Below are 27,353 nucleotides of genomic sequence, written 5' to 3'. Positions count from 1 at the left end.
CGCATCTTGGGTAAAATGATTTCCTGATATGAGTATTGCCTGTATTGTTCCCTATCACAAAAGTGCACTGAGATCGTATCCAGACTTGTAGGTCTCTGTGGATTAAAAGAATGATTTAAAGGTGTTAAATTATCTTTAATTAAAATATTTTGCAATCATTTCAGTTATTTAATGTAGGACCATTGTCATAATAAACTGTTAAAATTATTCTATTGTGCAACACTTCCTAAAGATTAACTGAGCAAACTGTTTTTCTCATCCGATTCGGTTTGGAATTCCTTAATGTAAGTTGAAGAAAATCAGAAGCTGCACACAGTTACTGTAAGAATGAGAACAGAAAATATACAAATAAAACTGATGATAAACCTATGTAATACGTCTGTGAGCGGGATTAGGAGATTGACGGAAATTATTTGACTTGAGTGATAAGGGTATGTGGGAGGTCAGGAAGAGTTGGGTTTTTTTTAAGTACAGAATTACAGCAATATTGGTTTGATTCTACTGAAAAACAGTTTCAAATTTTCTATGTTATTTCAGTGTGAAAAGAGTAGCCTAATAAGAGCGATTCTCAGCTTTTGGAGCTCTTTTTTCTCTTCGTCTCTTACTGTTTTGATCATGTAACAAATGCGATCTACATTCCTGAAAAGCCGCACATACGTTCTGTAGATGAACTAGAGTATTCTTAAAGGTGCATTTTTGCTTCCTGCAGCTGAAAAACTGAGATGGTGTTTTTTAATGCAACTTCAGTATTTTAGAGGCACATAGGAACTGTTTAGAAGAGCAAAACAGCTGTCAGCACTTTGCCATCTACAGGATGCTGGTTAGGCTATAATTTCTCGCTAATTAACTGATCTAAAATAGAACCCTTTGTAACTAGTCCATCAGCAATCCATGAGGTTTGTCTTGCCCACATACATTTTAACTTTGGCAAAGGCTTACGGTTTCTGATCTTGATGTCTTGTTTGATTTGCATTTCTGTTTTGAGACTAACATTAATTACACTGTCAAAACAGATTTTATCGTTTACGTAACATGGGCTGCCTACAGACCTAAGTTTCCTCAATATGGAGGTAACAACTTACGCACTGAATAACTTGATTACAGTAATTTCTTTTATGCTGTTCTCCTGGGAGATTGTAGTGTGTACTTAGATTCCAGCTTTTTCCAAATTTAGAGGTCACTTTCCCACTAATTGTTAGTTTCCTGTACAAAATCAGAGAGATGTACAGAACTTAAGCCTAAGAGGATCTGCTCTGGATATTGGGTCTAACCTGATGCATACACAGATTTAAAAAAAAAAAACAACAAACTCATACAGTAATTTTGCCTTACCCCAGTGAATTCTGGTTGAGGTTATGTGTAATGCTAATGATTTCAGTCTTCTTTCACAAGTGCTGTATAGATTCTGTTTATCAGAGAGATGTAAAATACAGATGCTGCTTAAAAAACATAATTTTGTATGGGATTCGTATGACAGCAGTATCTCAGTGACATGCTGTTTTGAAAAACTCTTTTAAAAAGACGTAAATAAGAAGTACAAATCTTGCTATGTCAAAAATATGTTATGCTAATGGTCCAGATCCTCAGTTTGTGTGAATTGGTCTGATTGGTCAACTGCTTGAGCAAGTCCAGCGGAGAGTTACCAAGATGATCAGGGGACTGGAGCATCTGCCTTATGAGGAAAGGCTGAAAGACTTGGCCTTGTTCAGACTGGAGAAGAGAAGACTGAGGGGTATTTCATCAATACCTATAAATATCTAAAGGGTGGGTGACTGATGGGACTGGTCTCTTTTCAATAGTGCCCAATGACCGGCCAAGGGGCAATGGGCACAAGTTGGAACACAGGAAGTTCCACCTCAATATGAGAAAGAACTTCTTTCCAGTGAGGGTGACAGAGCAGTGGAACAGGCTGCCCAGGGAGGTTGTGGAGTCTCCTTCCCTGGAGACATTCAAAACCCACCTGGATGCGTTCCTGTGCCCCCTGCTCTGGGTGTGCCTGCTCTAGCAGGGGGGTTGTACGAGATGATCTCCAGAGGTCCCTTCCAACCCCTACTGTTCTGTGATTCTCTGATTTCACTGACTTCAATATCAACAACTTCAGTGAGATTAACAGCATGGTCTAGTCCAGTGCCTAAAACTGTGCAATCAATTTAAAAGCTACAGAAATACAGAAGGTTTGCTTTTCATACCTCTGTGGAGCTACAAAGGGACCTTGGGCCAAGCTGTTACTCACTGCTGTGTAGTAGCTCCAGCCGAAGGCATCAAGGAGCAGGAAATTTGGATTCAGTCACTAATGTAGGCAAATTGCACACAAGCTTGCTTTAACAGCCAGCTCACAGGGGTTGTGGAGCAGAGCATGGGAAGCTCCCATCTTCCCAATGAGCACAGGTAACAGAAGACAGGAGACGTTATGTCCCAGTGCATACCAGAGTCCTACCAGTACTGTCACATGGACAGAGCTTTTGGCTGGAGTTTATCTCATCCCTTTAGGCATTTCAAAATTAGATGTCCTGATCTGAGCTGGTAGTCCTTGATTGTCTTTACAGTTGATGGAGAAAAGTAGGCATCTGCATAGGATGATTCATTTCCTCGTGAAAAAAGCATCTGAGATGGGTGAGAATTGCCCCCAGAATTGCTTATTTTTCTCCCAGCAATTCTAAAAGAGATCAGACAACTAACTTAGACTTGGATGACTGTTTTTTAAGTGACTAATGTGAGGTGAGATGGATTCTCATGTATAGTTCTCATATAGTTTCTTGAAGGTATGATGTAATTCATTCTTACAAAAAGACCCTACTTAAAAAAACTGGCACAGGATAAATGCAGCATTTTTTCCCCCTGGACTATTGCACCATGAGATGATCAATTAATTAACATTTGACTTTAGGGTGTAACAAATATGCAGGTTGACCTAGACATAATATATGTAAAATGACCCATCAGGACAAAAGGCTAGGAAGTTATAGATACCTACCACCCAGACAATGCTTTGGGTTATATAGTTGAAATAAAATGCAGCCCATCGTATAAACTGTGCTGATAAAACTCATCTGGGCGTAAGCAGTCTTTCCAAGAAAATATCTCACAAAAATATCACTGTGAGTACATCACTGCTTGTTACTGCTTAATCTGAAAAGCAAGAAACAGGGTTCTAACAGGTTCCTTCTCATGGATATCCAAGCTCAGAAAGACTCTCTACTGAGAAACTACCTGGTCCCTTTACTGGCTAGGATTAACTGTGGAGGGCTGAATGAGAAAAGGGAAGAAGCAGGAAGATAAGTTAATAACTAAGGTATCTCTCTGATTATGTTTGAGGGAAATCTATCCAAGATTCAATTAAAAGAATTAATTTAAAACAAAATTCTATCTTGAATTTCAAGCACAGTATGACATTGGTTAGAATTAATTACTATTTTTGCAAGGTTTGAATATACTTAGATTTCAAAAAAAACCCCACTTTCATTACCTTACAAACGGAAAAGCCCTTGAACGTGGAAAGCCCTCAGAAATGACAGGATCTTTCACTAGCAGAGCAGCAAGCAAAGGTGTGGGCCTATCCAGGGAGCAGGAAGGAAAAGGGCTGGAGGAACCCACACTGCATGAGAATGTGACATGTCTTCCTTAACCTGCCCTACATTCACATACAGCCGATGTTTCAATTTAAGTGCAAAGTGCATGTGTTTGAGAAGCACTTTGAAGGACTTGCATTTACATTCAGTTAGCACTGCCTTGGGTCAGGTAATGGAGCAATTCTCTGCAGAACCTGAGCACATACTGCTCCAGCACTGAAAAGGGAAAGTAGACCCCAAATGACCCATGTAGGTTTTTGAGGTGGCCACTGATGGCACACATCGAAAACAGCAGACTTGGATCCAGAGTAGTTTACCTTAACCTTTTCCCCTCATTCTAGCTGATCACTTTTTCTTAATTAAGTAGCCAGAGGCTATGCATGTCAAAATTAAGCATTTCTAAATCATCTTGTTATGACTGAACTTTAAAGGTATTACTGATCCAAGAAGGAAATCCCTTTCTAACATTTCAGAATTTGACTTTAGGAAAAGCCAGATTTCCTTTGTAAAAATTAAACTGGCCTGTTTGACTCTATAGTCTCCTTTTAATTATGTTTGGCGTTGGAGACCAGTGTATAATGGACGTTGACACGAGATATATATAAAAAGATGTGTCCCAACACATGTTTTAGATAAGGATTTGTATTCTTATTTTTTACATCCATGGCTTGGTAGAAAAATCATCAGAGTTTGTTCTTTTTTTGTGGGATATAAACTCTTTTAGTGGCTGAGATTTTTTTATTCCAAGTGCCCTTTGATTTCTTAATGGTCTTTTAACGTTCATTATTCTTTGTTTTGAGAAGTAACTGTTATGCATCCATGGGTACATTTTTATTTTAAGAATAGCTCAGAGGTCCTGATGACCATGATGGAGCACAGTGAAGAGATTTCAGGGCATTTCAAGGACATGTTAGCTGGAATGGTAAAAACCTTTGGCCAGAGGAGTATTCATGATGGTCAAAAGACTATACCAATAACTGAGTACTCTTTTCATACAGGATTAGATTTAGTTGTGGCCTTTCATTATGAGGTCTCCTTTTCCTCTTCTGAAATGGTTTCAGGGTTAGCATTCACCTTCCCTGTGCAAAGCAGATCTAGCGTCAGCCTGGGAGTCTGCAATGTGTTTCTCTCGGTACTGTGGTTCCTCAGAGAAGCCCTATCTGCCTGCAGCAACATGCCCCTGGGAGCTCTGCCTCCAAGGCAGCTCCACACTCCCTGCAGAGTAATTATCCTCCTTCTGAATAAACCTCCTTACAAAACAGAAAATCCAGTTTACTCCTGCCATGTGTCATAAGGGACAACCATTTCATTTAATTGATGGTGCTTTCATGTAAATTCATCATCCAGTTAACTTTGTGATCTCAGCCTAAATAATGTTATTTTGACTAAGTGCTTAGTGGTTATATTGATTTGTAAAAACCCCTCAGGTGACTCTGTCTTGCAAATGGACCAAGAGCAGTGATTTATTAAAAGGCTGCCTTTTGAAAGGTGTTCTGAATGTCACCTACGGCCACTGATTTTTCATCAGATACATCACATCTCTCTTTCTGCCTTTGTCTGTGAACCTCTATGGATAACCTGAAGTTATATCTAAATTGAATTATTTTAGTCATTTTATTTCTAGCATGAACTGTGTTGACACTGAAATATGGGCAGAGCAATTGACTTATTCCTATGGCTGTAGCAACAGTAACCTTAAGCAAGTTTAGTCAAATGCACTGTAGATTAAGAGGGATATTCTGCCTCCAGGTGTATCAATTAAATAAATAAAATAAATAAAATTTTTAAAAATCCTGTTACTTATGAATTATCAGCAAGCTTTCCTTGGATTTCTATTGTATGTGTCCAAACCCTCAAATTGCCAGTTCTCCGGTGCTGGGATTGTCTTCTTGGTTACTCTGCAGTATTGCCATTAATGCCTGATACTCTGGGTAGGATAACCTAATGCGGTGTCAGAACATGTCACTTGTAGCCATCTCTGTGCCAAATGCAGCACTGAGAGGCAATCTTGTATATGTGAGGGTCATCTGGCAGTTAAGTTGTCAAATGTAAGTCATGTGCTAGGAAAAGAGAACTGGAGCTAGCATAAATGGGTGCTGCAGTCTTTACATAAAGGCAATGATACTTACAAAAACAAATTGATGCGTTACGCTTTTTCCTGCCTGAGTGGCAAACTGATGCATGTTATGCTGCATTGCTACCCGCTCCTTTCTCCTAAACAATTTATACCTGGGTTTCATCATCATTTAGTCCAGCCCGCTGTGAAGCAGCACAGATCCATTTCGTTTTCTGTCCATTTCTCTTACAATGTCCTTCCAGTGGAGCCGATTGCATGTGTTTATGTCGAAGCAGGGCAAGTACCTGAGCAGTTAATACTTTGATTCAAATGGAAGTCTGAAATACCCATATAGTTTAGAATTAGAACATTTTTTAATTTTTTCTATCATTTTTTGTTGATGATCATGAGCTAACAGATGGAGATAGACTATACCTTATGAGCCCAAATTCCTGCTTTATTAAAAATGCAAAAACTAAATTCAGCTTTCTATATTAAGATAGCCTTTGAATACAACTGGAAGAAAATTTTAGTTTCTTTTTCATAGTTCCTTCTGTGTTTAGTTTAAACATTAAAAAGATATATTTACTTCTTGCGCCATCTACTTTCTTTTTCTTTGCATTTCAGAGCAGCTATAGATTTTACAAATTGATTAACAGCACGGCAGAAGGCTGTTGCTTTTACTTTGCTCAAGCCTCATTGCTCAGCAGCAGGATTGGCAAGAGACTTGCCAGGAGTGCCCAGCATATGCACACTGAAACTGCCCAGAAAACTAAAGAAATCAGAAATCTTTGGTCATCTTCTGTGAGCCTCAGAAACAACAGAAGATTATCCAGGATTGATATTTTATATGTCAAAACATGAAGCATGTCTCTGCTTCTGCTGAAGTCCACAATTTAAATCAGCCTAAAGTCATACTGCGACAGCTCTGTCCTCCCGGAGCTCTGCTTCTGCACGCTGCTGTCCTCACGTTGTGTTTCATCCCCAGCCAATGTGCTGGCGCTGACACCAGCTTGTCCTGCTGTGACTGAAGACAAGGATCCTCCATCCCAGTCTCTTTTTCCCCAGTTCAGCTTTCAGCACCAGTGCCCTGGATGGAGTTACTCGTGCACTGTCCTGGGCCAGCGCTTGGTACCCTGGGGCTGCATTGCTCAGCATCAGCTCTCCCTGCGGGGATGGCAAAATCCACCACAGCTCTGGAGTTTGTAGACCAAAAAATGGTGAAGACATGAAGCAGTGCTGAGAAGGTTTTATGTGCTTACTTTGAAATAATAACCACTAAGGCAAATAAAATTTGCAAAGTAGCAAATTATGAAAAGCTGACAGGAGCTCCTGTCCATCAGTGTAAGCAGGGGATGATAAATGAAAAGGAAGTTCATTTTCTGCTAGGAAAAGGAAATATTTCTTCCCATATGTAATACATAGTATGTACGACTCACTGCTAGGGCCAAGAATTGGACATGATGGAAAAAGACATTACTGCTGATAACAGGAACATTCACAGACATAATGGAAAAAATTTTTTGAAAGTGACATAAAATTTCATGCTTCAGACCTTAAGCCAGTACCTACTGTTTAGAGACCTAAGACCAAGCATGACCAGTAAGCTGTGGATTACAGGGTTACTTTTGTCCTTTACCAAACCCCTAATCTATTATGTGGTCATCTCTTAGGTCAGCAACACATACCAAGTTTATGTAAGACAAGTCTCGGTCACAGTATTCATCTAAGTTATCTGATTTACTTCACTATAACTGCTTGAGTGATTAAAGCAAATAGAATTTGGCAGCAAGATTTGTCTCCTAAATTCACGCCTCCATCCTCTTACCTGATTTTTACAGTCTCCAATCAGTCCTAGATTTCTGTGGCTCTGAAAGTGTTGTTCTAGATAAGAACTCATAACCTGTGTAGAGATGTATTTTTTTACTCCCTGCTCAATATTTGATCACTGTGACTGTATCTTAGAAATTAATCGGATTGCTTCCTGCCATATTTCACTGTAAATATGTAGCCACTTTCTCACAAACTTTCTGCTGCTTTCTTCTCCATGTTGAACATCTGTGGGATTTTTAATTCCTGGTTAGTGCTCATGATCAAATGCTTGCCAGAGTACTGCAGTAACTGTAATACTTGGTGGCTTTAAGACATGTCACTCTACTGAAACAATCAGAAATTTCCAGAATAAAATTTTCAATCCTGGGGGGAAAAAGAAAAGAAAGAAAAAAAAAAAAGGAGGTGACTGGTTTGGGTTTGCCACAAGGAGAATTTTTATTTTTTAGAAATGTGAAGATTAAGTTAGCTATGAAGGGTTGCAACAGAAGTTTAACATTTATGTTCCTTAGACAGAGAAGTGATCTGCTGCCCGAGTAGTAGGGATATACTTGCTCTGCTGTTTCATTATCACATTTACCATATGTTTCATTATTCACTGCTCTTCTTTTGCATGAAGACAGACGGTAAAAAGCAGTAAATTAGTTATAACAGTGATAAGCTATCTTGTGTTCTGGGTAAAATTAGCTTCCTCTTCTGGATTTCCCTCACCCTATTTGACCCCCATTGTCTCTATTTCTAATGTTTCCCAGCACTTTGATCACTTTGTGATCGCTACATTTGCAGGGGGAAGGCAGGAGAGCAGAATTATGGTAACTCCCTTAGTGGAAACATTCCTTAGAGCCACTGCTTGAGCTCAGAAGACACCATCTTAATTTCCAAGCTTTACAGCCTCTCCCTTCTTTCATGAACCTTCTGTATTCCCTAAAGCGTCTAAAAAAATACTGGGATTTTCTTTCTTCTTAACTGCTGGCTACAAAACTGACAGAAGATTGGTGATAGGACAACAAAACGGCACTTCAAAGAAAGCATACAGTCTCAAAATCTGAGACTGTTTTAATGTGTTTCACTCTGTTAGAGCAGTTTAGCTCAGAGCAAGACTCTCTTTAAATCTGCACCAGAATTGAGCTGCATCAGTAGTAATTCAGAACGTGCTTCCAATGAAGGTTTTCACTTCCTAGCTCTGCCTCACTCTCTTTTATTTATGATTACCCTTTATTTATGATTATCAAGAATCAAAATCTAAGAGTAGACTTCTCTAGGATCACATTTCTCACAGTCTAGCCTGGCGATGCAGGCTTGGCAGCCCCAGGTATTAGTAAATTCCTAAACCAGTATTTTCTCTCCAGAGACCTGCATCCTAGCCTTGTATCAGAAAGCACAACGGGAGAGGTGCTCCCCCTGACTTCATTGCTCATCAGCCCATATTTGTATAATGGGAAGAGGAACTCTTGTAGAATCCTTTTTGGACTCAAGTAACCCCAGTTCCAAGGTTTTCTGAGTCACTGTTGCAATGTCAATGCATTCAACAACACTAGAAAAAGGCAACCCTTGTCCTTAAGTCATTCATTATCCTGGTCTCTGTATGTATATATTATGCTATTTCAGCATTATTGATACAGGGAAGCATAATAATTTTCTTTATCTTCCTACAAGTACACAAGAAATAAATTGGACTTGATTTTTCTGCACAGGAATACAGACAGCTATATCACAATGCATCTTTGTATCAGTTGCTAAGTCTATGAATTACAATTACATGTGCTTTAGGGGAAAAATACTTCTGTAACAGAAATGTTCTTATTAGTACCGAAAAAATATACTGGCTTTAGACAGAATATTTAGATGTGTGATATTAATGACTAAATATCTATCTCAATGAAATCTCTAAAATCTAGTAAGGAAGCATTACTGGCACAATGCTGCATTTGTAGAGCTTTCTTGGATGTTTTATTGAGCCTTTTGCTGCAGGGTAGAGTCTATGTTAAACCAGCCTCAGACCTGCTCTGCTCATCAGACTAAAGTCTTAGTTCTGCTCATGCATATCCAGTTCTCCTACTGTTTCAGACCCATTTTTATATCTATATTTCCATAGTCTCTGCATTTAAGCATATCTCCCTTCAATGTATGTTTTAAGGATTTAAGGCTTACTGCAGGATAATAGCTAAAAAGTCACCGCTTTTGGTATTACTTGTAGTTTTTGCTTGTTGTCCAAGTTTCTAGTAGCTTTGCATATATTGTAACATTTTTTTGCAAGCTTGGAATTTCCTTGTATTAACTGTATTGTGGATATTTTTAAAACATATGCTTCCTGCGTAAGTAGCTGATCTTGCCTAATTCCAGCCAGTATACCTGGAATTATTTTTAAAGGTTATAGTGTGGCATACTGTAAAGTAGAAGTTTCTGAATGGTATTTTGCTCCTGTATATTGATGCTACTTTCTTAATACACTGTATCAATAGAGACCCCACAGCTCAGATGATAACAAAAGGGAAAAAAGCTTTTCCTTTATTTCTCTTATCAGCTTAACCCTGTGCGGAAACAAACTCAGAAGCCCCAGTGTGTACTTCCCCAGCACAAGCCTTAACGCACAAACACACATATCCTCACTAATTCTCTTTCATCTTCACCGTAATCTGGAACTACAGTTTGCACCCCTGGCTTCCTGGTTAAATTAAAATGTTGCTGTGGATACCCATCGGACTCGGAGAGACACTGTCAGCTAATAACAAGGTTCACAAAGAGGGCTATGTTGCACCATCTTCATTTTTAAGTAGCATAGTCTTAACGTTAAGATGATTTCTGTTGTAAAGCTTCCATCAGATTAATCGTGTTGTCCCTTTTTTATTTTTTTAACTCTTTCCATAGCTGTAACTTACACAAGTTACAAAAAAACACCACCGCCGGTACCCCCTCGTACCACTTCCAAGCCACTGATATCAGTCACGGCCCAGAGCAGCACAGAATCCACCCAGGACGCATATCACGACAGCCGGACTCAGAGGATTTCCCCGTGGCCGCAGGACGGGCGAGGGATGTACAACTCCACCGACAGTTTGGACAGTAACAAGGCCATGAATCTCGCCTTGGAAACTGCGGCTGCACAGCGCCACGCGTCCGAGAGCCAGAGCACCTCGATACGAACCAGTGACAAGGCCATTTTAGTAACAAAAGCAGAGGAGTTTCTTAAGAGTCGACGTTCCTCTATAGGGATCCAGGTAGCCTATCATTAACATCTGTTCTGTGATGAATTGCTTGCCTTCTTTCTGTAAATAGCATAGAATGAGTCATTCAGCTTCACTGGCTCTAATAATCTAACAAACAACCCCTGGCTGCTTAGCGTTAATTGTAATTCACATCATGGCAATGTGGCTGTGCAAAAAAGTCTTCGGCTAATATGCTGTACCTGGAAGAAAATGAATGAATAAATCTCTAGGGAGGTTACCTGTCATTAACACTTGATATGAAAATTATACTGCAGAGCTACAGGTGAACAGCATGTTCATCTCCTTCCCTCTATGAACTCACAGTCCTTTTTATAGAATTACACCAGCTTTAAAATGCTTGACTGTATTTTTCCCATTATCTTTCTCTTTTGACCTTGGAAAATGTGTAATGCTGCTGGATCTTCAAGTTATTCTACCTAAAAAGAGCCTCCCCCACTTTCACTTTTAATTGTGCTGGGGAGGAGGTACCAAGGAGAGAAACAAATGGGCTGGTATAGATACAGCATAATTATAGATGGCGAGTAATGAAGTAACATTAATAAGCACGGTCTTTGAGCATGCCTCCATTTGTCCACCAAAAAATGGAATATTTATTTCACCTGACAAAATGTCTGCCAGGCTGTGGAAAGCCGAGTTACATCGTGTTGTTGTTTCAGGTGAATGAAGTAGGACAGTTCCAAATGCAAATTCTGAACGCTATCCCTTCTACTAAGTGGAAAGCACTAACTACAGATAGCAATGGTCATTTGTTTAAATCTCTAGGAAATACCAAGTAGTAATAAAAATCAGCTGAACTGGCAAAGAATGCAAAGTCCTTTGAGACACAGGAGTAGAGGCAAATTTAGGCTTCTGTTCTGCTGTTACATAGATACCTCTGTAATTTTAAGTATGTGAATATTCCCTTTTACATCACTAGTTCACTTCTGTGCTTCAAAACCTCTACTTTTGCCAGATCACCTATAGACAAAATGCCATGTATTTTGGTGTTTCAGGTATTGTGAGGGCAGCAACATAGCTCTTGAGAAGGTAATAGTCCATGTAACAAAGCCCAGTGAGTGACTGTTCATCCACTAGGAAGCATATTATTTTCTTTAAAACGTAGTAATTCCATTTCCATTAATTTCAAAATACTATCAGAGAAAAGTCTTTGGGTTAAGCATGTCACAGCTGCTGATTGCACTTCACTGTTTAGCATCTTAGTGTGGTATAATTTCGGTGTTCCACAACATATTAGACTAATGTGAAGGTATAGGCTTTGCCAGTAAGCTGCTTGTCCATTTCTCGACTTAAAAGTATTTGCTTCTGCTCCTTTAGATGCAGAAGAGTAGAATGCAATTTAACAGCAATGGTAAAATATTCAGGAGGCTACTTTTCAAATGTTTTACAAAGTAATTAGTGGATCCTAAATTGTTCAGAGAGGCTTAACAGATAACGGCGAAAATCTCAAAGGAGCAGCAAGTCATTTTTTGTACCTTTTAGCCCCTAACCTGAAACTTACTCCTCAGAAAGGAATAGTACCCAGTGCTGTTCTTATCTCTTCTTTACAGCAGCTGTGCACAGTGGTATTTAACAATGTTGGTGTCTTGCTTCAGTCAGTCCTGGTATTTCAGCAATTAATTCTGAAACTTTGATTACATCACTTGATCCTGTTTCGTACTGCAGATGATGACCAGTACTTTTCACTGGGCTCTGACCCTTCTTGTTATGTGGTGTGTTTAATAATATGTGCTTATAATCCTCAAAAACATCTGTGCAATGATTTCCATGGAGACAGCGGATCTTCTGTAGCGACTTATCGCCTGATACTTGGCCCGTAATACTGGTCCTCAGGTGCACACACTGAAAAAGGCAAATACTGTTTGCAGCAGCAGGTCTTAGAAGGATGAGCTGTTATCTTTTGAGAAGTGCAGACCACTTGGTTGTACCATTTGGTATTAGATAAGGTTAAAACTGCAAAATTGCCCTCACCACAGTATCCTGAGAGCACATTTTAGTTGTTTGGTATTTTTTCTGCAGTAAGTTTCAAACTTCACATTAGTGTGAAAAGCACCTTTCTGCAGCATTTCTAAGCAGAAAATGCATTCTGTTGTATTTCTGTTGCCAGGTTTGTAAGGAATAAAAACACAGGGTAGAATACTCTTATTGCAAACTACGTAAATAGTAATTTATGCCCCGCAAATACAGTTGAAGTATTTAATTTCTTTTAGACTTCTGCATCAAAGCACCTTAGAAAAGGATGGTTTTTATTTGCATATTTCCTTGATTGACTAAATGACTTGTTTTCTCATTAGCATGCCATGCCAGGGTAATGCATTGAATTTGCATTTATTTGCATTAATTAATTTGCTATCAGGATGGTTAATTTGTGCATTTTTTAATGTTTCACTCCTCTAACACGGTAGTGTGAGAATGTTTGCCAATGGAGCTTCATGCAGGAGCAGAGAGGCACAAAGATAAAGAATGACCAGCGATGTCTCTGCATGTGGAACTGCTAGGGCCCCAGCCTAGGGTTCCCATGTCTTTGGTATATGTCTTTGGTATATATGATTTGTGTAGTGTACATGCTATGAATAGAAGTCCTTTTAAAAAGTCCTGGCGTACTAGCCATGTGCCATAGGACTGGTATTCACATGCATAGGGAGCCCAAGCTCCTAGGGGAGCATTGGACTTACTATGCAGATCAGTAGCACCCAGTCTGCAAGGACAGAGAACATCCTGGATGTCATAACCCATCTCACAGTATGTTAGCTCTATCCTAGATGGGAATTTTGAACAAAAAAGCTTCAGAAACAAAGCTTTCCCAGAAAATAGCTGTTGGGGTTTTGTTTTGGTTTGTTTTTTTTAGCTCACTGCCATATTTAAATCACGAGGAATATTGTCAGACATGTCAGTATGCACTGGAAAAAATGTTGATTCCTACCTAAATGCAAATGAATTGCAAAATACTGATTCTAGGATTAAAAATTGAGTCATCGTTCTTAAGAATATATATATAGAACAAAGAATAAAACTCTAGTAATACTAGTAGCTATAGCCTTCATACGTGTCTTCTACCCTGACAGCAGAAGACTAATCAAAGTATTTGAATTAAAATGGAGGGTAAAGAAATAACTACTAAGTTAAGAACAATGTTATTGCTAATTTATTTTCAGGGATTATCCTTGCTCTTTTGCATACCCTTGTATACATGCTAATGATTAACGTTCAAAAACTGCTCTAGTTATAAACCATTTAATATTAAAAGCGTTTGGATTGTAAAATGTATGAGAAAACATGTCTAGAAATTACTCCTTATTTATTTCAAGTATTTCAAAACATGCAATCCTTTGTTTCTTCTCTATTTAAAAGACATCAAGGCTTCTCAAAATGAACAGAAACCCAGGAAGTAGATGAGATGGAAACAAATCTTGTAAGTGTGGAGGCTGATTCATGATGATATTTTTGGAGATGAGCACTAATTGTAGCGTAGAGAATGGACTCTGTCATCTTCATTTATCATCAGGAGATCACGCTTCAGAATACCTAGGGTTTTTTTTTAATCTCCAGAATCTTCATTAAACAAATCGTTCTTATAAATCAAAAGCTGTATTCAGGAGGATTAGTGCAATAACTCACCTGACTAATTTTTTGTGTCAGAAAGGGATCTTCTGCATAATATTTATATATATATTTAATGAAATTATTAACATGGTAGGGTGAAAACTTTATTCAAGAAACTCTACAGTCTCAAACTGGAACTTCCCTTTAAGGCAAAGCATTTTGTACCCACATGGCCTACTTGCTTGGATGAACATCTACATTTTTCTTTGTACTGTTTAGGATATACAATCCTTGTCAGTGCTCTACTTCAGTGTGCACACAGCAATCAAAACAAATATTGGCATTGATTACACTGCTCTTTGGATCATAAATGATCCAAAGTTTTAGAGGTAAGGGTGTTCATTCTGCTCCTAAAATAACTGTCAGACTGTGCTTTTGTGAGAGAAGTGCGTGAAGTCCTTGGCCTGCAGAAGTCAGTGGAAGTTTTGATCACACCTCTGTAGTACAGAGACTATAACCTGGCCTTAATGGGATGGGGTGGGGAGAGGAAGGGAGAGAGAGGTCAGAATTCACAGGCTTAGTCAGTTGACAGACTTCCCATCCAGTGGTTGCAGTTTGACCTCCTCAATTGTCAAAAAGCTTAGCAGTTGGAATTGTAGTTAAAACAAAGCTATAGTTATTTTAAAGCCATCTATTTTTTCACTCTTTTCGCAAATTACAGTTGCTTGTTTCCTTAACTGCCATCTAAAATAATGAAACATTCAAACTGGGAAAGACCCAGATTGCTGCCTTGCAGAATATTTGTTGGTTCAGAACAATTTGCCACTTAGCATTAAATGCACCAAAAAAGTTATGAGCAACCACTGCTGTGTGCATTATTTTGTTGTTACTATCTCATATAGTTCGTTCTCAGACAAATCCTGTTTCTAAACTCTGGCACGCATTTTTAGCAAAAAGTGCTTTCTTAAAAGACCAGCAGAAGTTTTCAACCCATTGTAGGTCATTCTTGTGGTAACTAGCACTTCCTCTGCTGCACAACGTATTTGAGTATTCCAGATGTTCTGCTGGGAAGTAGCAGAGTAGCAAAAGGGAGTCTGGTGGTGACGCACCAAAAAATCACTCAAGCATGAACACGTAGGTTTATTTTGGCAGATTTCTAAAAATTATTTTGAAAGAGTATATGTTTTTTGGATGATAAAAGTATTCCGTCAGTTAAGGAAAGCATCAGCAGTTAGTACTGTAGTTTTATTTGAAGTATTTTTCCTACTTTGAAGTCACTGCATACAAATGAGATCTCCCTGTACCTAAGAATGGTTATCTGCATTCACAATTACATGTACTTGATCTAGTGTCAAATCTAGTGTTTTCTTCCCTTTTTCACTCTTGTTATCACTGGGAAGCCTATGCAAGAGAGGAACGGTGAATTATTTCCCTTCCTGTGCATCATCAGAGAGATTGTGTATTAAATTCTAATTATAGAACAAATCGGTTACAGCAGCAAAAACCCATTGAGGGCAGTGAAGTTGCATGGGGAGAGATAATGTGGCCTGAAGGACTCTTAATACTGATGCTTATGAGTGAGAAGTGAAAGACACCAGGTTAAAATCTGTTCTCTCACGCATTGGATATATTAACTTCAAGGCTCCATAAAGGTTGCTTTTAAGTAGTTAAAACTGTCATCTAAAAAAGCTTAGTAAATACTTTGAAGGAATAATTTAGTCAGTTCATGCATCCTTTTCTAGAATGAGTGCCTATAAACAAACCAAGATTGATTATAACAAGCAAGTTATTTGGAATAGTGATTTGCATTTATTCAAATAATTTGTGTTTGTATAATTAACTTGTGCACCATTTATTACCGAGTCAGTGCTGGTATCTGATAATTACTTTTCAAATTTTGGGCTGGATCGGTCAGCAGTGACTGATCACAGAGGATTCATAGTATTGTCTGCTCCTTATATTGGCAGCAAAAAACATGGAGGGGAGTATTACGCCTTTGTGAAAGGTAAGACAAATAAAATAGAAATAGTCTCAAAATGCTCCATTACGCTTACTATTAATATTATAAGCCTTATGGACATACTATATAAGCCCATAAAACAACATTTTTCATGGCATAAAGAACCACATTTTTTAAGATGTTTTAGTTCTTTGTGTGCAAGGAGAGAGGAAGATGACCTGCTATATTAGATCTACTCCTCTTATTTCTTTTGCTTTTGATCAGTGTCTGGCTATTTTTTGTTTTACCTTCTGTGTGAAACTCCCTCATAACCAGATAGACATATAATTTGTCACATTATTTTGCTTTACTGAGATTTTGGGCCTATTTGCAAATATTAAGGCTTCTAGAACCCATGCAAGTATTAAAACAATAATGAATCATGGAGAATAACAACAGATTTATTAAGACTTATTTGAGTTTCAGGAGCCACACAATCAAACCAAACATATTACTTTTTCTCCTCTACTCATTTGAATTTGCCTGGCCAATCTGATTAAATCTAAAGAGTTTCCTGCTGTCTTCTAGCAGGAGTCTTTATAATAGCTGTCATTCAGAAATGCAATTTATTTGTTCATTTTTTTCCTTTGTGAGTGCAAATTATTTTCATATTTCCCACTTTTCTTCTGTTGGCATTTCCTCCATTATACAGATCTATTTTTTTTGTTGGTTGTTACAATATTTGCAATCCTAGATTGCACACACACACCAAAAAAAAAAGGCATTCTCCTGCTGTTACAAGGTACAGTGAGGAAATTAAAGCATGAAAATATGAAGGCAATCATCAGGTTATTTAGTCAGTGTCAGCCTTGGCAAGCTGGAAGGAAGGATAATTTGGCAAGAGTTTAAATTTAGAGGTAACTAATGTCATTTTTATTTTGATACCTGGGCCATCATTTTCCTGATAATTTTGTTTTGAATAAAATTTTAGAGCAGATTACTTCATTTATGTCTGTAAATTCGAGGTGTCAATTGCATATTGGGCAAGTTATTCAGGATATACTTCTAGATGAAATACTAATAAGAAAGCACTTGAAAACAGGTAGATGAAAAAGACTTTTTCTCAGTGTTGCATCAATGGAAAGATACCAGCCCATCCAAAATATAAAAGGGAAATCTGCCTTCACACATCGAAGCAGAGTTCAAAAGAAGATATGCTATCTGTTACTACACCAAACAATGTAGTTGGCAAAAACAGATATGCTTTTGATATGCAATACAGAGGAAAAGCGTGTGATGCCAGTCTGCCTGCTTTGTTCCAACAACATCAATTGGCTGAACTGATATTCTCCGTAGGGATCTTTCCTTGTTTACATCTTTAGGCCATCATGTTTCCAACAGCACTATGTCTGAGCTGCTGAGGCATCCTCATGGAAGGTAAAAGTCTCTTCCCTGTCCATTGGCTATTGCTCACCTCCACAGCGTTCCTAGCTGTATGTTAACCCTGCAAGTCATACCACTGACCTTCCTAGCCTGTTGCCATGTCCAGAAATCTGGCCTCCACCTCATCCCCCAGGACTCGTTCAGTAGGTCCCAAGGAGCATAGGATGTAGAAATGGTCATTCTAAGAATATCACTCTATGAAGGAAGTGCAGTGCTTTAGAAAGAAATGGAGGAAAAGACTGACACGTGGGGAGATGTCAGCTTAGCTTCTTTTGTCTGGCTTTGGCTTAGGTCTGGTCTGGCACGTAATGTCCTTTCTCTCCATGCTGAGCCGTGTGAGTGAGCAGGAGCCCCTGATGAATCCCATGTTCCCATCTGCTCAGCTTCTTCAGCCCGGCACCCACAAGCTTCTTTTCCCTTGTCAAACTTTCAGTCTTGTAATGCTGTGGAGCCTGTGCCTGCACCACTGACACCATCATCTGGAGTTGCAGTTCATCTGAACAAGGTCAAGGATCTTGATCAACAGTCCCACAAGTGAAAGTAATTACCTTGGTCCTTTCCTTTGGACCCAGTCCAATACAATCATAGAATAGAATAGAATCATAGCATGGTATGCGTTGGAAGGGAACTTAAAGATCATCTAGTTCCAGCTCCCTGACATGGGCAGGGACATCTTCCACTAGGTCAGGTTGCTCAAAGCCCCATCCAACCTGGCCTTGAACACTTCCAGGGAGGGGGCATCCACAGCTTCTCTGGGAAACCTGTTCCAGTGTCTCCCCGCCCTCACAGCAAAGAATTTCTTCCTAATATCTAACCTAAATCTACCATCTTTCAGTTTAAAAGTGTTATGCCTCCTCCTATCACTGCACTCCCTGATAAAAGAGTCCTTCCCCATCTTTCCTGTAGGCTCCTTTTAAGTACTGGAATGCTGCTATAAGGTCTCCCTGGAGCCTTCTTTTCTCCAGGCTGAACAACCCCAATTCTCTCAGCCTGTCCTCACAGGGGAGGTACCCCAGTCCCCGATCATCTTTGTGGCCCTCCTCTGGACCCAGCTGAGCAGGTCCATGCCTTTCTTATGCTGGGGGCCCCAGAGCTGAACACAGGACTCCAGGTGGGGGTCTCAACGAGAATGGAGTAGAGAGGGAGAATCACCTCCCTCAACCTGCTGGCCACACTTCTTTTGATGCATCCCAGGATGTAATTGGCTTTCTGGGCCACTGCCAGCTCATATTCAGTTTTTCATCCACCAATACACCCAAGTCCTTCCCTGCAAGTCTGCTCTCAATCCACTCATCACCCAGCTTGTTTCCATGTTTGGGATTGCCCTGACCCAGGTGCAGGACTGCAGGACTTTGCATTTGGCCTTGTTGAACTTCATGATGTTCACATGGGTCCTCCTCTCTAGATGGCATCCCTTTCCTCTAGAGTATCAATTGCACTGCTCAGCTTGGTGTCATCTAAAAACCTGCTGAGGGTGCACTCAGTCCCACTGTCCATGTCCCCAGCAAAGCTATTAAATAATACTGGTCCCAATACAGACCCCTGAGGGACACCACTTGTCTCTGGTCTCCACCCAGACATTGAGCTGCACTCTTTGAGTGCAACCATCAAGCCAAGTCCTTATCCACCAAGCCCACCCATCAAATCCATGTCTCTCCATTTTAAAGACAAGGCTGTTGTGAGGGACAGTATCAAATGTTTTCTACAAGTACAGGTAGATGTCGTCAGTCACTCTTTCCTTATCCACCAATGCTGTAACCCAATTGTAGAAAAACACAAAATTTGTCAGGCACAGTTTGCCCTTAGTGAAGCCATGTTTGCTGTCCAACACAGTCCTGGCTGTGGTCCAGAGCAATGCGGGTGTACTGACATCATCATGCCATCAGCATCAGCATCTTACCTGGTGTGAAGAAGCCTCAAGAACCCCAACAGAATCAATGACTCTTTGCATACTTTGGGATTGCCATTCATCAGTTATACTGTGACTCTCCTTTACACCGTCATTAGACCTTGTCAGAAGCACTGCCATATGAGGCTGTGCACAAAGACCCAGTCTCTTCTCCAACCTTTGACTGACTGGTCATGGCTCTTTGACATTTCCTCTACTTCTATAAGGAGAAAGATGCAGCCTCAAAATCACCCTGACTGCCTGTTGGCCATAATGTCCAGGTTGGCAGTTTTGTCAATTCTACTTCAAACTTCTGAGGGAGGACATGTAAAAGGAAAACCCTGTTCCCTGTGTCACTGCCCTGAGGTATTACGCTCATCACTGGGACACTGGGAATTTAGATCCTGCTTGCATAATTACCTTCCACTTTGAACACATTGAAGATTTGTCCTCTGCCTTCTGTTGCAACTTCCATGACTTAGGAAACAAATTGCTCAGACCTTCATGCATCCTCGAGGAGAATGCATGAAATTGAATGTTCTCATAACCTGACAACACCACTACCAGATATCTGCTTTTCTTTGCTAAGCCTGTAAGGCCACAATGAAATCCACTAATACTCCCTGGTAATTACCGGTCTCATGCCCGTTCGCTATCGAGACAATAGACTGGAAATGTTCAGGAGATCAGGTTTCCTATATCACTATCACATACTTTAATAACCACTGCGTATTCTGAACATAGGGAAAAAATCTTGACTTTGAGGTCATGATCTTAAGCATCCCTCCAGTGTCACTTTCCAAACTGCTGGGTGCTTTCTGTTCTTTAATAACAGAAATTACAGTCTCCTTTGTCACTGTCCTCCTCCAGTCCTTTATAGTAACTCTGAGATCAAGATAACTTTGTTAGCTCATTCTCAGATGTTACATGATGCATCAGATATGGCTTAGAAGGCCATGGTCTCTGCAACTTTAACAAGATCTTCCACTCTTCTTATCTCCAGAAGGAGATGAAACCCCTGGTTGAAGAGATGTCCTTTGATGCCAATATTTATTGTAGTTTAAACTCAGCAAGTTCCTAAATTATGTGTTTTAACTCAGACTGACTCTGGTTGTTTTGGGGATGAAGCAAAATGCCATAGCTCTTAGCAGCAGTTTAGACTTCCTGACCACTGATGTTGCTATGGATTTCAACATCAAAAAAGCTTCCTCCAAAAAATGTTTCCCCACATTGGACATGATCTTCCTGCTAGCACTCATACAGGTGTACCCAAAAGCCACAGTCTAAGCATTTTGTATTATCTGCTCTTATTCACTACCTACCTCTCCTTTACCTTTGAGAATAAGTTGACTTCACTCTTCAAAACATATCTTTGCATATTTGACTGAGCTCTCGTCTCTGCAAGGCTACAAGTGTAACTTGCCTCTCTGCTCCCCCCCAACAGGCTAGATGAGTACTTCATTCTTGGCCCAGTTAATTAATTTCTTCTCTAATGAAAAACAAACCTGTCTCTAATGAAGATGTTTTATATGCAGCTTTTCTCACATCCTGACAGGGCTAGGTGAGTCCCTAGTCCCTCACTTAGGCTTGAACTTATTATTCAAGGCTTTTCTGGATACTTCTATGCAATAAATAAGGGTGTCTTTCCTGACAGGTATCTCTTGCACTAAGACACTGGACCTTATGGTTGTTCTACTTACTGCAATGTTCTTTCAGGAGATGGTGACCCTCCAAGTATGGCGTAAGCTTCTCATCCAAATTGCAGCCAAGACCCATCTTAACTAGGAAACCAACTTGCCTGTTTTTTTGATTGGTTGTTGTGGGGTTTTCTTCCCCAAGCTGCCTACCACTGTGGTTGAGGCTTTTTTCACCACCAACATCAAGAGGAATCTTTCTTTTTCTACTGACAACACCAAATCCTGGAGACAGTTACCAAGTCTGATATCTTACTTATCTCAGTGCACTGCCCATCCGAGTGAATATAGCCAGCTTCCATGGAACTGCCAAGGTGGAAACAGACGTCAGCATGTGTGCTTTCCCAAAACCCTCACGGAGAATAAATGGAATTGCTGGGAAATGTGTCTTTCCCTGACAGTTGCCACACTGGTATCTGGAGCTTTTGGCAAACCTGTGCCTGATGCTATACCGTACTGTTCAAGCATGCCATTAACATTTACTAAAGGGTTTCTGCATAAGCTGTTTTCATGAACATCTCCAAGACCCACACCGAGGTAAGTATGAATGTGTACTTATTGCTGGCTGGAATTCCCTTCCAGGCAAATGTACATAGAGCTATGGCTTGAAGATGGAAAGCGACATTACCAGCAACTGGATTCTTCAAAATGTATAGCCCACACATACATTCACTTCCCATCCTCCTTCCCGCCTCCCTCTGCATCCTTCCAGAAACCTGGTGGGATTGGGACTGTACAGGTGAGAGACAGCTGCAAAGGCCATTGGCCTCCTCTAGAGGTGCCTGTGACTGCTGCAAGGGGAAAAGTTATCTTGTCTTCATCATAGGATATACTTCGAATTCACACATGGAGTGTGCATGTTGAAAAACTAGTTGCTGATTTTTTTTTTTAATTTAACGGTGAAAATATCATTCAAAAGGAAAAGTCAGTTCTGCTCTTTTTCTTTTTTCCTGACTCTCCCTTGATTCAGTATAATTTGCACACTGCAAATGTCTGTGTCAAAGACTTGGGGGCGATGTGGTCGTGGGGAGTGTTATATAAAATCCCACAGAAACTTGTAGAAGCAATGTGGTCTCAGTTATGAAGAAAACTCTACTGTGAATATATTTTGGTAAGCATATTTCAGATGGGAATACTATAAAAAGTGCATAAATTACTTGCTTGATATAGCATTTTCAGGTCCATGTTATTAAAAAGGTAAGATACGGCATTCTGCTCTATCCCTCACGTCATTTAAATGGTTCTGTATTTGTCAACGCAGTTGTCGATAAAATTTCATTGCAGCAATTCTTTTTATCACTTGCAAGTTTATCGGGCTACTTGAGATTTTATTTTATTTTGTAAATCAAGGACTATAATGAGACTGTTTTATAATAATATAAAAAGGGGCTATCCTGTGGATTCCTCGTTCTAGGAACAGCTTTTCCAGACCAGGCTTACTCCCTGGTTCCACTGAACTGAGTAATTGCATCTGCTTAGCTTTGAAATAGGGAATTACGTAGCAGAACAGAAGCACTTGTGTGAAGCTTTATAAAACACAACACCAAAACAATGATACCTGAATGAGGCTGAATATCTATTTCATTTATTTTACTGTGCTAGGTGTTCCTTAGCAGTAAGAGAGGAAATGTATAATTTGTTTTGAATGAGTGCAGGTAGAAATAGTGCTGAGTTCTCGGTGCTCACTCTGCAGGTGTATCTTTTCTGTTGAATTAGGTGGAAACAGCAACTGATTCAGATACTGAAAGCAGAGGCCTACGGGAATACCACTCTGTTGGAATACAAGTGGAAGATGAAAAACGGTAATTCAAGCATGTACAAAAATCTGTAGTCTTTCATAACACGATGCACATTTGTAAACAGAGTTAATAACAAACATCTGGCAAGTGCTGCCCCTAAATAATTCACAAAGCCAAATTTCTTATATGCATGCTGGTCATTTGGTAAGATTTGTAGATATTACTTAGCAGTTCCTTAGCAATTAGTTAACTTTCCAGTTTCTAATTGGAGGGAAGGAAGTGTAAGTTTTAAATTAAAGTAGTGGATTAAGATAATTTCATTATTGGCAGAAAAAATACAAAGAGCTGTGTATTGGAGTACTCTTCCTTCAGTAGAACGCCTCATGTTGATCCAGGCTTTTCCAGTCCACGCAGGGGGATATAATGGTTAGGATGTAACCCACCGTACCTTTATCCTCAACTAGAACCAGCTTTTGCACTTGTTTCATGTTCAGTCCTTCTCTAGCTTTGTAAAACTGCTAGCCAATGTAGTAACCCACAGGTTATCCCTGGCAGGCGCTGCCTGTTAAGTGCTGGACTGGGACCATTATCTCATTTCATGGCAGCTGTCAAACAGTATCTGGCTGATAACTGCCTTTTACTGTCACTGACTAGATACTTCTTTGAAACAATAGGCTCAGATATAAAAAGATTTCACAAATAATCTTTGCTTCTCTAACTTTTTAACATAAAGCTTTTCTAAAATGTCATTTTTCCATGGCATATCGCAATAGAAAATCAGCATTTAATGGCCATCCTATGAGGCAAGTGAAATATACCACAGTCTTAAACCTACTGCTACTATTTTTTTTTATTAAAGGATTTTCAACATTCCTAACTTAGCAGATTTTCAGATTTTATCTAATGACAATTCTTAATATTTGAAATCTTTTTATACAGGTACTTTACAGACATTTAGCAGAAGATGCAACCCTACAGTTCTGCTAGTTATTTCCAGTTCATTTAGTAATGATACATGGTATTTTGTAGTACGAGAATAAATCAATATTTGCTTCCAGAGATAATTTAAATTTTTTTTCTTTTGTATCTTTATTCAGATCAATTATGTCACCATGCATTTTGGTTTTCCTCTCTGTTGTTACTCACTGTCTTATTTTCGTGAGATATGCACAAAGAAAAAACATATTTAGCACAAAGTCCAAGGAGAAAGACAGAATCCATTCACTGAAATGTTATTCTGTGCCTCTGTATCACCATGTATGTATTTATATGCCTTATTCTCTTTTCTTTCCTCCCTCTTTACCAAGACACGGACGATTCAAGCGCTCAAACAGTGTAACAGCAGCTGTCCAGGCTGACCTGGAACTGGAGGGCTTTCCAGGACACATCACCATGGAGGACAAGGGACTTCAGTTTGGCTCGTCGTTCCAGCAACACTCAGAGCCCAGCACACCCACCCAATACAGCGCAGTGAGAACTGTACGGACACAGGGACTGTTCAGTTACAGAGAAGATTATAGGACCCCAGTTGACACCTCAAACCTTCCACCACCAGAACCCTGGCTAGAGCCAGCCATTGAGACAGTAGAGACTGGACGAATGTCTCCTTGTCGACGGGACGGATCTTGGTTTATGAAGTTGCTACATACTGAAACTAAGAGAATGGAAGGATGGTGTAAAGAAATGGAAAGAGAAGCAGAAGAAAATGATCTTTCTGAAGAAAGTAAGAACATTTCAGTATCTTTTCTTATAGATGTCTGCTAAAATAAGAAATCTGTTAGGACGGAGTTGTGGTCTGTAGTTTCTTCTTACTAATTTTGTAGCACCAAAGACACTCTACAGAACCATTAGATATAAGATAAATATATCTGTCCTGCAACTGACTGTGCAGCCTGGTGTTTCCCAGAGTAAGGCTTTGTAGAAGTAGCTGAGGAGTCAACTGTAGAGTCACATGCAGAATCAAAGTCTGGTAGAGATATGGCTCAAATGGTGCAACAGCTCCAGCCACAGCTCCGACTCTGACACGTTCTTCCCGCTCGTATGGTGCCAGTGCTTGACCCTTTGCCAGAGCACACAAGGTGGTCATACGTAAACATTTTTTGCCGGTTTTCTGAAACCTGAGAATTTGCCTCGTATTAATGAACTGCCGTTTTTTAAATGTTTTCATTCCTTTACAGGCACTTCTGCCTATCACAAAGGGTCTGTTGGAAGAATAGAAAGGAGCAGGCAAGAACAATAGTTAAAGCACTTCTGCAGTTACACAGGCATATGCACTATTAGATAGTTCAGCTGCATTTTCTTATTACAATTTTGTCAAGAATCATTATGATTCTCCCACGTCCTGTGGACACCTTGAAAGGAGTGATGGGATAAAGTGAAAAATAATGTAGACTATTTTGGAACAAGATCCAAGCCAGCACTAATGATAGTAATATATCAAAGTGGTCCTAGCACGGAGTAGCCAGCTCCCTGTGATTCCCTCTGAGGTCAATTATCCCTGTTCTTCAGGCTCAGTTTTATAAATATTTCAATCCCTGCCAATCTGAATTATTGTCTCAGCTGAGATTTTCTCAGATCACAAATTAGTTCATATTAAGTTTTCTTACTAGCATCTTTTCCTGCACTCTCACAAATCTCATCATCACCTCTGAATATTCTTTCTTGATCATCTCCTTTCCCCTTCAATGAGTTCTTGCTGTGGTGTACCCTCTGGTCTTGAGCCAGGCCTGCATGGCGACTAAAAGGCCAATTCCTATTTCTTGAGCTGACCTTTTTAAAAGAAAGCATATCTACATTTTTACCTCATCATTTTTTATTTTACAGTCATATTTCTCCACTGTATTGTGCACAAGTCTGCCAAGTAACAACATAGGGTTTGGGGTGAGGGAGAGCATAAGGTTGTTTTTATTCCTTCAGCCTCCAGTGCTTTCTGGAGTGTAGGTTTTTGTCCTTATTTTCAGCATGGCAGAGCTGATCTGAGAATTTTCCCTTTGCATTGATACTGTGAAGACTTTAATACTCTCCTAGGGGCTGTTAAAGTACAAATAATAAAGTATTTTCCTTTGCTTAATCTGTGTGAGGATTTCCAAGCCTTCTTTCATAATGGTTATTTTTTAATTACTTATTCTTACTGTGTAAGTCTTGTTTTTCAATTTACCAAATCTTTGCCCTGCTGATTACTGACATTTCTCTGCCATCATTAAGTATGCCAAAGCACCTCCTTCCAAGGTTGCCTGTTACTGATGTGGGGACATCAGTGCTTTCATTCTGAAGCAGAAGTTCAAAGAGAAAGACTTAATCTCTTTGGAAAAGTATTAGGGAGCAAGGGGAGAAACACCCAGGCAGTTAGCCCCTCTATTTCCCTGGGAGGCCGGTGAGAAGTCTGCAGGTAAGGGGTGGACTTTTCCTACCTCCTGTCTCTGCAAGCTCTTCCTCATGCACAGCCCTAATCAAATCTGCAATCACATGAAATGAGTAGTGGAAATAAATACTCTCACTTCAATACTCCTTCCTTACTCAGAGACACAGATAGGGAGCTAGCAGTGGTATTCTCTGGGATATCAAGCTGTCTGTGTACTATGTTAGGAAAACTTGGAGGAGCTGATTTTAGCTGACTACCCATTCCCAGGTGCAGAACCACCCTCCCTCCCACCATGTGAAGCTATGCTCTTGCACTCCAGAAAGACTCTGAAACACCTTGCTGCACGGGTAAACTGCAATTAGGAGGACAGTTTTCAGGAAATTGTACAGACGACATGAGAAAAATTGGATTTCAGTAATTTTTATTAATATTCAGAGTTAGTGACACTCTTTTAACCGAAAACATTTCAGTCAGAAAACAAAATGAATTATCAGCATTTTATGTTTCCCTGTTTGCAGAGTGACTTTACTCTGTAAGAGAAAAAGAAAGCAATTCTCTGATACAGAGTTACTAAAAGACGACTGAAATGGACCCTTGAAATCACCTTTTTAAACTAACCTAAACAGATTAATTACTTATGTTTGACCTCCCTCCTTAATAGGTTAGAGAAATTATTATAGAATAGGTCTATACAGTACATGCAAAATCAGATGTTTGTCTTCAGCTGATTGTCAAAACTGACACCCAGACTTCCTAGTCTCCATTTTATGTGACTCATTTCAAGAGAACTTCCTCAAATAATTTCCAAATTACATTATCTTTGAAATGGTATCCCTTCACCTAATATAGCTTACATCCAGAAAAAGGAAGTTATCAAAGAATTATTTTCACTGAGGCAATGAGCTTCACAGCATTTTAAAATTTCAGTGTGAATATCTTTTCCCTGTTGAGCGTTTGACACATGTTGTATCCCCAGTTTGAGCTATGGAGGTTGAAAGGTATGTATCCACAAGAACTAAAGCTTAATGATATCCCAGCATGAAATGTATCTTGACATATTTAAGCAT

The 27,353-nt window shown here is 39.6% G+C and overlaps 1 protein-coding gene across 1 annotated transcript in view; it reads left to right on the top strand.

Moving 5' to 3' along the window:
* DLGAP2 (DLG associated protein 2) overlaps positions 1-27,353 on the top strand; it is a 163,421-nt gene that overhangs the window by 114,961 nt on the left and 21,107 nt on the right. The window contains exons 7-9 of the mRNA XM_064447957.1: positions 10,324-10,673; positions 22,903-22,988; positions 24,233-24,648. Coding sequence (XP_064304027.1) covers positions 10,324-10,673; positions 22,903-22,988; positions 24,233-24,648 — 852 coding nt within the window. The remainder of the gene's footprint in view (positions 1-10,323; positions 10,674-22,902; positions 22,989-24,232; positions 24,649-27,353) is intronic.

Source organism: Phalacrocorax carbo, chromosome 3 (genome assembly GCF_963921805.1).
Source record: "Phalacrocorax carbo chromosome 3, bPhaCar2.1, whole genome shotgun sequence".
NCBI lineage: Eukaryota > Metazoa > Chordata > Aves > Suliformes > Phalacrocoracidae > Phalacrocorax > Phalacrocorax carbo.
Note: the sequence above shows the minus strand (reverse complement) of the source record. Positions and strands in the feature narration are given on the sequence as shown.